Source organism: Xiphophorus couchianus, chromosome 13, assembly GCF_001444195.1.
Source record: "Xiphophorus couchianus chromosome 13, X_couchianus-1.0, whole genome shotgun sequence".
Lineage (NCBI taxonomy): Eukaryota > Metazoa > Chordata > Actinopteri > Cyprinodontiformes > Poeciliidae > Xiphophorus > Xiphophorus couchianus.
In genome coordinates, this window is record NC_040240.1 from 9,929,880 (window position 1) to 9,942,236 (window position 12,357).

The 12,357-nt window shown below is 43.7% G+C and overlaps 1 protein-coding gene across 1 annotated transcript; it reads left to right on the forward strand.

The window, feature by feature from the left end:
• The first annotated feature begins 2,893 nt into the window (after window positions 1-2,893).
• On the forward strand, window positions 2,894-11,327 carry sp4 (sp4 transcription factor). Its single transcript, XM_028036393.1, has 7 exons — window positions 2,894-3,631; window positions 3,915-3,985; window positions 5,935-6,285; window positions 6,376-7,579; window positions 7,773-7,971; window positions 8,812-9,011; window positions 9,223-11,327. The coding sequence occupies exons 1-7, from the start codon at window positions 3,625-3,627 to the stop codon at window positions 9,486-9,488; spliced, it is 2,298 nt and encodes a 765-aa protein (XP_027892194.1). The 5' UTR covers window positions 2,894-3,624; the 3' UTR covers window positions 9,489-11,327.
• Window positions 11,328-12,357: the final 1,030 nt, after the last annotated feature.

Genomic DNA, 12,357 nt, shown 5'->3' on the forward strand with positions numbered 1-12,357 from the left:
TCAAAGATTATTTTAAATTTAAAAAAAAAATACCCAAAGAAGATTAAAAATAATTCTCATGTTGAATTTTTTAATTACCAGGTTTACTAATAAATCAAATAGTGAACTTTTATGAATTAGTTGTTTTTACACTGAATTTTCTACCAACAGAAATAGGCGCAAAGTGAGCGGAACGCTTGGGCCTGTCAGGTCAATGGCGCCATCTTGTGGCAGTCACAGCAAAACAACCAAACAAAAAAACTAAAAACGCTTTAATATGTTGCGTTAAAAGCTAAAGTAATAGGAACTTGACAATTATTGGTTTGTGGCGGACAAATCACAGGTTCCACTTAGATTTTCCTTACCTGTAAAACTACAACGTTACCTATTAAAACAGAGGTAAACATTCATGTGAACGTCTTGATTTAACGACGTTGCTGGAAATGAACCTCTCGTCTGTGCATTTCACTTGTCAGTATCAGAAGACGCAGCCGTCTGTTCACCACACCTCTTTCCATCACCGCCACCGTGCATGCAAACGCAGACGACACCCCTTCATCGGAAAAGACCACGTTGCCTAGCAACGCCCTGCCAAGTGGCCCAGGGGGCGGTGACGAGGCCCTCAGCTTCCGCAGTAATTACAGCGCATGTGTGTAAATGTATGTTTCTGGGCCACACCAGGTGTGTGTGTGTGTGTTGCTGTACTGTAGTTTCACTGTGAAACCATATTTAAACTGAACACACTGGAACACATCGAGAGATGGTGAGAATATAAAGAGACTTAGAAGCAGCAGTTTTATGTTATACTTGAACGCCGTCTGCCTTTTTAGACTTTTTGGAAAATCCACACATAAAAATTTAAGATGAACATATCAGTTATTGTAATAATGCGGATTTGATTCAAGATGTCTTCTCGAGAACGAGCCAGAACACTGGTTCTTTCTGGTTCACACTAATTATTTCTGCTTGGCAAACTTGGGCTGTTACTCTTCCTGGCTAAGATCAATGGTTTGGGAGAGGCTCTTGATCGTCCAACCCGATCCCACAACATGTTGACTGCTCCACTATTCTGTGCTGAAGGTTTGAAATGCAATTTCCCTGTGGCAGCGCATCACGTTTGCTACTTGGAAATTTTGTTTCTGTTCCAGTTCTTCTGCTCATGTCCCACAGAAACCTCTCTGCGCTTCAGAAGAGGAAATGCCTTTTATAGCATGGATGTTGAAGGTCTATTAGTCAGCAAGAAACGGTTTTGAGGGACGCTGAGTCAGTGTAGGGTTAAAAAAAAAAGATCTCACAAATTGATTATTGAGGTAGTCTTGAGATAAATCTAGAAGAAGGAGGTGCAAACCACAAATAAAATCAAAATGCAATGTTTTGCTCATAAATTAAATGCGCTCATGCTTAGAATTGCACAAAGTAAATGGCGATGTGGGAGGAAAATCTACTCAAAACAAAGTAGCTCTATGCTCAGTCTGATTGGACACCATTTTTTAAGTATTGTTCTAGATTGTCAGCTGGATTTGGGTCTGAACGTTGACTGGCTCATTCTGACACATGCTTCGCTCTATTCTAAATCATTCCACTCTGACTGGATGATGGAGAGCGAACTGCTTCCTCAGTCTCAAGTGTTTTGCTGTGCTTAACAGATTTTCTTGCAGAATTTCTATGAATATATTGCTCCCTCTGTCTCCCCCTGAATTCTGATGAGTCACCCTATTCCTGCTGAAGAAAAACATGATGCTGCCACCACCATGCTTAACTGTGGGAGTGGTGTTCAGAGCCATATGAAAATCTCAGTTTTGGTCTCACCTGACAGGATCTCCTTCTTCCACATGTTTGATGCCTCCCGTGGCTTAATAACAAATTGTGGCCAGATTTGAGTGAAATACACAAAAAGTGAAATACTAACACCTGTCCTGTTCACAAATTTTCCCACCTGAGCTGCACATCTCTGCAGCTCCTCTAGAGTTACTACGGATCCTTTGGCTGCTTCTCATATTAACCCTCAGACTAAGTGCATGTCCTCACCTCAGATGTGTCAGACTTTAATTATTTCCAGAAGATGAAATGATAAAAAGATAGTTTCTACATACTGTTTACTAATTTGGCAAAAGACAATCAATTGTGCTGCACTTTATTTAGGGGTGTAAGAGTGAGTGGTATTACTTTTTTTTTTTATTGGTAAACAAAAAACAAAAAATACATATTTCTATTTCACTTCACAACAGATCTCTGTGTTGGTCTATAAATGATGAAATCTCCAGAAAATGCATGAAGCCTTATGGATGAAGTGACTGAACTTAAATTAAGTACGGCGTTTATGAATAATTTGTGAGGCTCTGTAAGTAGGGGTATAAACCCGGGGTCCTCAAATCCAGGCCTCAAAGGCTGGTGTTACTATGTTACTGTGATGCAACTGTGTCCCATGTCCAACATGCCTGAATTAAATGGCTGAATTACCTCCTCAGTTTTGAGGTCACGTTTGCAAGAGTCCTAATGACCTCCTTATTTGACTCTGGTGTGTTGAAGCAGAAACAAAAGTTGCAGAACACTGGCCTTAGAGGACTGGAGTGAAAACTACTATGCCCTGTACATATATATGTATACCTTTGACAAATAGAACATTTTGAATATAAACATGTTTGTGACAACTTTTCAAAATGTGTTCAACTTTATGCTCTCTTTTTTCACAAATGTTTGCCAAGTGACTGCTTGGCTATAAAACAGGAAAGGGGCGATGACAAGACTTGGCTGTAAACTCGTTAAGAACTTTAGTGACACTGATCTTCTTTTCTAATATGGTGCTGTTTCACCGTCGTCTAAAGCGTCATCCTGAAACCAGCTCACACGCCTTCCTTTCCCGTTTGCCCAACCCCCCGCGCCATCAAACCTTCTCCCTCGCTCTCACCCCAACATGACTACAAGAATCAACGCTCCTGAGCATCATGGGAGTTGTAGTTCCCGCCTCGCTAGCACGTTTGAGAAGGCGAGGCTTCAACAAAATACAACTCCCATCTCGACCTTCGCACGCCGAGCCCAGTCGTCCAATCTGAATATGTGGGAGGAGCGCGTCCGCCCACAAAAGCCACAGCTATCTCCCCGTTATCGTACCCAATTGTGCACGAATTAAAGAGAATAGGCTGAAAATACAAACGCAGGTGGCGGCTCGTTTCAGGTACGCGGCGGACGGCGACGAGACGTCCGCGCGTCGTGTGTCGTCGGGGGAAGAAGCGGCGGGTGACAAGAGGCAGGAGCAGCGAGGAGGGTGTTGTCCTGGTGCTTAAATGGAAGTGGGTGGGCCTCCACGGTCACACACCGCCAACTTCTCTGTGGCCATCGTTCTGACAAGCACAAATTAGCTCGTTTATGGACTGCCTGTTCGGCGAGAGCGGCAGAAGACGGGGGCAGCGAGGAGTCCGAAGGTGCAAAGACGGTCACGGCGCGTGCTGTTGTACCCCTTATTTTCCGGGGGCTGCTTGATTGTGCCTCCGCTTGGCACCGCCCTTCCTGGCTGGTGGGTGGTTTCGTCAAACGGGCTGATCCGCGACGGCCCAGAGCCGAACATATAGGCCGTCCTCCGCCTCTGTACCCGGCCGGCCTTCTACCGTGAACTACACCCTCTCCCTCTCGGTATATTAATGCGTTATGAGTGGTAGGTACCCTCCCCCCTCTCCGTCTCCACCCCTCTCGTTTTCTCTCTCTCCGTCTGACAGTTAGAAGGCTCCATGCCCCCTTTGATATTGATGATGAGGTTACTGCTTTCTCTTTAGTCTTTATTGATCACCTTTGTCTAACTATATCTGCTTTCCGCTCTCGTTGTATTTACAGTCAACACTATCTATATTACTGTCTGCTTTTGCCCTGTGACTTTGTCCTGGAAGTGATCATAAATGAAAAACAGAATTTGTTCTGAAATAATACTTTCATTTCCACAGACTCGAAGAAGGAATCATCTGGAACAGAAGGAGGGAAAGCATCTAAACGGGGCAAAAGTTCAGGATCGCAGGTAAAATGAAAACAAGATACTTTGTTTTAGTTCATTAGTTTTTTCTTTTTTGCATTGCCTGTAGGCCAAAAATGTTCTCATTCCCTCTCAGCCAGTCAGCCAGACACCTCTGGGGGCGTTTCTCTGGTGATTTCCACTTCCTGCTTCTGTGCAGCCCTGCTAAGAGCCAGCCCAAAGCCTCATGAATAAGCCTATATGACTGTCACACTCCAGCAGATCTGCTTTTGAATTTGTCTATTTGAATTATAGTCAAATTCAGTTCCACTCATAGTTTTATCTTAAACACCTGCAGTTTTTTCTTTTACTGTTTGGCTCTATAATTTCTATTTTTAGCAAACCTGTAGAGGCTGCATACACATCCTACAGCCAGTAATGTCATGCACAACATTTGTTATGCATATGTTGTAAACTGCAGACAATCTAAGACTGTTTCCTTCTTTTTGTTAAGAGGTGTGTGACATTGAACATTTGCTCACGACCTTTTTTTTTTTTTTCTCAAAAAAGGGAGGAGAGAGAAGGCAGCATTTTGTTTCCAGTGTTCTGAGAAAAGAGAAATGTGGTTCTCACATGCCCACCCACTCACTTCCTGTAATACCGCCCACTTCCACTGACAGCTCTCTGTCTCTTTGCTTTCTTTATGTCTTTCTTTTTGTCAAACATATTTCCTCCGTTCCTCATTATTCCATTAATCTTTCCTCTCTTGTTCCAGTTGTTTAATTGGGTAACTGCTCGTAGTGATGATTTTGCACTCCTTACCTTTTTGCTTTATATATTTACACGATGTACTACAGTTTTTTTTGCAAAAGTATTCATTCCCTTTGAACTTTTTTACAGTTTGTCATGATAAAATCACAAACCTTATCGCATTTTATTCGTTTTTTTTTGTGACAAACCAGCACAAACTAGTCCATAATTGTGAAATGGAAGAAAATGATTTTAAAAATAGCTCAGTCAGATTGGATGGAGAGTGTCTGCAATTTAGGTCTGGACTTTGACTGAGTCATTCTAGCACTTGATCTAAATCGTTATGGTGTAGCTCTGGCTGCATGCTTGGCAGTTTTTGTCCTGCTAGTGAACCACTGTGTCCATCTCCAGTCTTTTGCAGCTTCTAAAATGTTTTCTTCCAGGATTGCCTTGCATTCAACTCCCACCATTTCTCAGTAAATTCTGAACAACCTCCCTTTTCCTACAGTAGAAAAGCATTCCCACTGCATAATGCTTCCACCACCGTGAATCACCATGTGGTTAGTTTTCCAGAGTTTGAATGGGCCTCTAGGATTAACGCTCTCCATGCCTGGCCTGTCAGTTTAGGTCGACGGCTGCATTTGTAGGACGTTCAGAGTTTGTTCGGTATTGTTATAAAACCTAACACTGCTTTGAACCTCTCCATATCGTTACTCCCGACCTGTCTGCTGTGTTTTCTGGTTTTCATCCACTGCAAGAACACAAAGGCGTAAAGTATATGTGGTCTAGTTTCCAGTGCAAATATCTTGGTGCACTTAAAATAAGACAAGAATGACTTACAACTAACTTTTCAGCACGATATAGGAGCTTGTTTTAAGTATATAATTCATTGATATTGATGAAAAAGTTCTAGTTATAAGTGAAATAATATGCCAGCGGAACTACTGCTTTTTCTGTGTGTCTTATTTCAAGTGTACTAAGATATTTGCTTTTTGTTCACTAATGTTGAAACTAGACCAAAACTACTTTACGGCTTTGTGTTTTTTGCAATGTGGTGTTTTTTGTTTAATAATGTTCTCTAACAAACCACTGAGGCCTCATAGAAAGGCTTTTAAATAATAAACTAGGAAACTCTGGTTACTAATTAATTCCAGAGGCAATGTAGGTTTTATTTAGGGACATCATTTTTGAGTTTTTGCTTTTAAGTTGCGCCATCATCATTTGTCTGTGCCTTTAACAAGATCTCACCTTTTCATTACTTAAAGGATTCCTCTCAGCCGTCTCCGCTGGCTCTGCTAGCAGCCACCTGCAGTAAGATCGGAGGGCAGGGGGGAGCAGAGGGGTCCCAGGCCCAAGCAGGTGCCCAGCAGATCCAAGTCCAGGCCAGTCAGATCCAGCTCCAGGCGGGTCAGCTTCAGGGTCAGATCGTGTTGGACGCAGCCGGGGGCCAGGCCCTGGTGCCCCAGCAGCTAGAACTGATCCCTGCTCAGTTCACGGGGAACGGCTGGCAGATCATTACGACAGCGCCAACAATGGCCAAGGAGAACACCAGTCAGCCTGTTGCTGTGACGGTGGCTAGCACTCTGGCCAATGACAGCTCACCTGGAGGACGCAAGGTAAAAGTTATTGGGGGAATCGTGGCTTTGGCAAACTTGATTTTATGCTTCTGCGCCAGCATGCATTACAACTCGTCTCCTCTTTGGCAGCTGAAAACAACAAGTGGCACCAACAGTATCCCAGCCAATCAGCAGCAGCAGCAATTCCAAATCATCCAGGTTCAGAACCTGCCCAATGCTGGAGGCGGCGTCCAGTATCAGGTCATCCCTCACCTGCAGACTGCTGATGGACAGCAGATCCACATCAACCCTCAGCCGGCCTCCATCGGGGCCCTGTCTGAGCAGGTCCAGCTCATCCAGACCCCAAACTCAGGCCAGGCCCAGGCCATTCTCCAACCAGCCAACCAGCAGGCTATTCTACCAAGCACAGCCAATCAGACGGTCCCGTTGCAGATCCGTCCCGCACAGACTTTTCCCATTCAGCTTCAGACGCTGCAGGGCTCCCAGACTCCCGTTATGACAACCGTACCCATAAACCTCGGCGGCATGACTCTGGCTTTGCCGGTAATCAACAACGTGGCGGGGAGTGGGGCAGTGCAGCTCATCCAATCGGCAGATGGCACGTTCTCTGTCGCTAACGGCAACCAACTGGTGACGACGGCAATGCCGGGAGGAGTACCCACGGCACTCGGCGCCGGGTCGACGCCAATGGCAGCCGAAGGGGACGGTGCGTCAGACGGCGCTCAGGGGGTCGCGGCCGCACCTGACAGCACCCCCGATAACACCCAGGTACAGAGCAGCGAGGCGGACTCCCAGAGCCAGAACCAGGCCAACGGGCTCCAGAACCAGTCGGACGCGGCGGGAACCATCCAGCAGGTGATCGTGGGCCAGGTGGGACACCAGCTGGTGCAGCAGATCCAGCTGCAGCCCCCCGCTCAGAGTCAGGGTCAGACGCAGAACCAGCAGCAACCACAACACATTCAGACCCTCCAGCTGGCGCCTGGACAAACCCTGCAGCCCATCCAGGCCTTCCAGAACCCGGCGCAGGTTCTTATCCGCGCTCCCACCCTGTCCTCCTCTGGGCAGATCACCTGGCAGACCATCCAGCTGCCCGGCGGGGTCTCCTTGCAGGGCGGCCTGGGGGCGGCGGTGCCACAGCAGCTGACTCTGGCTCCGGTGGCCGGTGGGACGGCAGTAGGGGGCGGGGGACTGGTGTCCCTGAGTGGAGCCCCCCTGACGCTGAGCGCGGCCCAGATCAACCCGGGTTCAGGCGTCCAGACGGTCAGCATCGCTGGACTTGGCACTGCAGGGGTTCAGGTGCAGGGTGTTCCTCTCACCATCACTGGTCTACAGGGTAAGACGTTATCGACTATGTATAATTTTCACATTTACAATTCAAAGCTGCTGTATTTGAGCTCGTTTGTTTCAGCCAATTTTCATTTGATGTAACTAAAACCATTTTGGATCTAGTTCTGCTTCCTCTGCTTTCTGACCACAACAACGTGCTTATATTAAAAAAAACTACGCAATGTTTCAATCTCTCGTAGGTCAACCACAGAGTCAGGACGCGGTTAAAGTTCAGCCTTCTCCTGTGACGGTCACTGTCGGCAGCGTGGCCTCGGGTTCGTCAGTGAGTCCAGACCAGCTCGGCTCCGTTCAGAGTTCTTCGGACCAGGAGGGACCGCCCAGCAAGAGGCTACGACGCGTTGCCTGTTCCTGTCCAAACTGCAGGGACGGAGAGGGAAGGTACAGATTAGAGCAACGCACCACAACACGCAGGAGCGGGTTGGACTTTATTATTTTTTTACTCAGCAGTCTTTCTTAATTAAAAGACAGAAATATGACAGAATGAATGCCGTATGATGAAGAAGATAGAAAGTGAAGGGAATGCTGTCTTTCTGAACTTTTCACGTCAACACTTGTGACTCACAGACGGAACACGCGAACATATAATTTGAGTAATCCTGTAGGAAGTTTTTGTTTATTTTTTATATGGTTTTTGTCTGGAGGAAAAGTTTATTAACAAAACTATTTGATCCACAAAATTAATGCTGGAACACGTCATCATGCCGTGAGGACATGACAAACCAGAAAGTGGGTCAGATTTGATTGGAAGATTGATGGAGCTAAACATAAGAAGAAAAAAAAAACAACATTAATGCCACCAAGAGCTTTGACTAAACAACCAGGAATGATTTGAATGAAATGTGTTGGAAGGGTCCAGTCAAAGTCCAGACTCACAATAAATACAATAGAAAATTTGTGGAAAGAATTGAAAATTGCTGTTTATATATCGTCCAGTCTGTCTTAAGCTTGCTTGATTCTGTTGTAATTATAGCAAACATATGCTAATTTGTGAAATTTCTTTCGTTCTTGATGGAAACAATGCATATTAATACATCAACCAAAATATACCAATTTGAGTTTTTTTAGACATGTCTCTCCTCTTTGCATTATGCTACCACAAAAATGTTAGGTATGGTACTATAAATATATTTTAATGACTCCTGGAAAATACTGGAATTTTCTTTAAAGGTCTTGCTGTACACTGCAGTTAAACTGAATTCCCACCTTTCGTGTTTCTAGGAACAGCGGAGACCCGACCAAGAAAAAGCAGCACATCTGCCACATGGAGGGCTGCGGGAAGGTGTACGGCAAGACGTCTCACCTGAGGGCCCACCTTCGCTGGCACACCGGCGAGAGGCCGTTTGTCTGTAACTGGATCTTCTGTGGGAAGAGGTTCACCCGTAGCGACGAGCTGCAGAGACACCGGAGAACACACACTGGTAGGCCAAACACACGAGCCTGGTCTGAAAGGAAGCGCTAAGGTCCGGTTGCATTTGTGACACTGAACCCATTTCCTTTTGGAAAGCTAAAATCTAAAAGAGGTGGTAAATGTCTAGCAGAATAAACAGCAACATCTAAAAGAAAAAAATTCCAGGATGCTGGTTAGCAGCTGTGATTTAATCTACTTTCCTTTCATCTGCTGTGCTAAAGGAGAGAAGCGTTTCGAGTGTCCTGAATGCTCCAAGCGCTTCATGCGCAGCGACCACCTATCAAAGCACATCAAGACTCACCAGAACAAGAAGGGCGGCGCCGCCGTCGCCATAATCACCACTGACGACATGGAGGAGGACCCTCCCGAAGGTCTGGCAGAATCCCCCCAGATTGTCGCCGTGGGAACCCTCACGCGGGACTCTGAACCCGCTACGCCCACCACCTCCAACCACCTGGAGGAAGAAGAGGAGGAAGAGTTTGAATAGACAAATCGAAGTTCCTGATATTTTTTGTTGTTGTTGTTGTTGTTGATTTTTGGAGGCGTTTGCAGGGACTTTTGCATAATTTTAAAATTGTTTTCTTATAAAAAGGAACTTAAAAGAGGATCATTTAATGGTCGTGAAGTGGACAAAAAATATATAGACAATACAATCTGAAGAAAACTAACATATAATGAAATATTAGTTTGGCTTTTATGTAATAATCTATAACATTTCCATGTGCATTGAGGGGACAGAATGTAAGTAAGATGAGCACAAGACAGGGGGACCTGAGGAAAGTAAAACCATCCAACAGTGAGAGGCATTTTCTTAACAAGAATCCAACTCTATGCACAAAGATGTGTTCCTGTTTCATACCTGTCTGACAGTGCTGAGGTCAATCATGGTACAGGGCGGTTGCAGAGCGGCAACAGCGCAGGGGCAGTCCGGGACATTGTGTGTGTATGTCTGTGTGGATAAGTGTGATCCGTGCAGATGAGTGTGTGTGTGTGTGTTTGTGTTCCCGTTCTGCTCCAAAGATGATCTACCTATGGTGAGTTTTATTCAAGGTTCAGGTTCAGTCCTCAGATCAGATTCAGGTGTTGATTTGTTTGATTAGTCAACAAATTATTCTTAAAGAGGAAATTCTAAAAGAGATGAAGAGTAGTGGGGGGAAAAAAGCACATATAAAAAAAAAAAAGATTTATAAATAATGCATTCCTTATTGAAGCGCAGTGGCCATTAGAATACAAATAAAAGGTTTCTATAGAGAGAGAGAAAAAAAAACAATCTAGCTTTCTACAACTTTGTTTGTGTAGGGAAAGCAATACTTTAATGACAATCCTTGTGAAACCATGTTTACATTGTCAGGGCAAGTTTTCGTTGTTGATGCGATGAGCCGGTTTGTTTCGAGAATCAGAAAGGAAGTGCTGCCGTTTGAGCAAACCCGAGAGCTCGCAGTCGTCGGACGACTGGCTTTCGGCATCAGAGCTGCATCATCGGTTTTTACACAGCCTGGCGACGGTTTTCTCAGGCGGCAGCAACGTCACTGATGCTACTTGGTGCTTCTTGTGCTTTGGTGAACCACAGCGCAAGCAGCTGAAGTAGCTAAGAGCTACAGTTGAGTTGAGCTCTTTAGCAATGTGGATGTAATATTTTTTTGTTGATGTTGCTCTGTGTTAGTTCAGTGCGTACCTTCTTTGAATTAAAAAAAAACAACAAGCTTATTTTAAAGAATTTGAATTTTTTTTAAAGCCCCTTTTCAGGTGTGTGGACACAGGACCCCATTGTGTATGGCTAATTTATTATTTATCCTTTGATTTGTAATATTTGCCTTTTGCTGGACTTGTATTTGTGTGCGTTGGTTCTAAGGTTGTGTACAGCATGTTTCAGTTCTTGCCGTAGTGCTGCTTTTCTCTTCTTCAGTCTGCTCTTTAATTAATTTTTTTTTCTTTGTGCCATAATGTGTTTTTGGGAGAAAAAAAAAAATAAAGAAAGCAAAAAAAAAAAATTGTCTAAAGCTAAAAAGATTGATACCAAACAAATATAGATGTTTTTAAAATCTTTTTTGTGTGACAACTAACTTTTCTTTTCTATTTTGTAGTGACATCTCATTTGTAAAATCTTTTTCTAAAGATGTTTGTTCGTCTCCATGACATTTGATAATGGGTTTTTGCCAGGTTAGCCTTAAAGGCTCCAGTTTATTGATATTTTTAAAACTGGTTTGTACAAATGTGTTATGTCAGCAAAAAAAAAAAAAAGAGACTGAAAAAGAGATAACTTCAAGCAGAAAACATGCTATGCCTGCTTAACACTTGACAATAAAGTGAGTCTTACATTTTTTCAGATGCTTGTGTGTCTGTATAAACAAAGGTTGGGAACCCTGTTTGCATCACAAAGACTTATTAAAAAAATCATTTATTTTATATTTTACTGTGTAAATGTACACTGAAAGTTTTAAAAGGTGTCAAACTTAAGGCGTGGGGGCCAGATTTGGCCCACCAACACCTTTTATGTGGCCATGTAGAGTCCAGATGGACACTTAAATAGAACCTTAAAGATAAGTTGCTTGCTAGTTTTTTTAATCAAATCAATCAAAGCTATTTTTATCTATATACTGTCAAATTACACCAAAGTGGAAAATATCCAGTATCATTTAATTTTATCGAGTCATCAAATGCAGGCAGATTTTTATTCAAATCTATCGGTAGTTTTATCAACATCATCTGCCGCAACCATTCCTTCGACGATGTTTGTGATCTTGATATGGCCCAAAATGAAAAGGAGCGTGACACTCCTGGACTAGAACATTTGTTCGACTACTCATGTAAATTCTTACTTTCATTTTTACTCTTTGCTGCTCCTCCAAGGTTACCATCAGCCTCTCGACAGTCAGTGAGTGACCGTGGCTCAGCCGCTCTGATTTTTGCTCCCCTGTTAGTTTAAGTTTGGAGTTCTGCAAGACTTTTTTTTCCCAGAACTTTCCCAAAGCTTGAGATGTTGTATTACACAACCGTGGTTTAAACTTTTACACACTATCCCTGACTTGTGTGATCTATTCCTTGGTCTTCGTGGCGTTTGTTCACTAATGTCCTCCAACAAACATCTCAGGTATTCTTAGATAAGTTAATGTGATATGAATTGCACACATCAGTTAAAAATCTTATAGGTATAAGAGTAATGGGGTCTGAATGCAAGTGTCGGTAAAATAAAACCTTCATGCTCCACTTTGGCCCTAAATTACCCATATTTCTGGTAGATTTTCTAATGGGACAGGCATATTTCAAAAGATAAAGTAAGATATAAAAAAAATGTTTCAAATAAAAAAGTAATTATGGCTGGGCCACACCAAAACCTTAATAATATTTTCTGTCAC

Excerpts from the sequence above, each read along its gene's own strand:
- sp4 (XM_028036393.1), top strand. Across the intron at positions 3,986-5,934 it reads GCAAAAGTTCAGGATCGCAG|GATTCCTCTCAGCCGTCTCC; the intron begins GTAAAATGAAAA and ends CATTACTTAAAG. Across the intron at positions 7,580-7,772 it reads CACCATCACTGGTCTACAGG|GTCAACCACAGAGTCAGGAC; the intron begins GTAAGACGTTAT and ends AATCTCTCGTAG.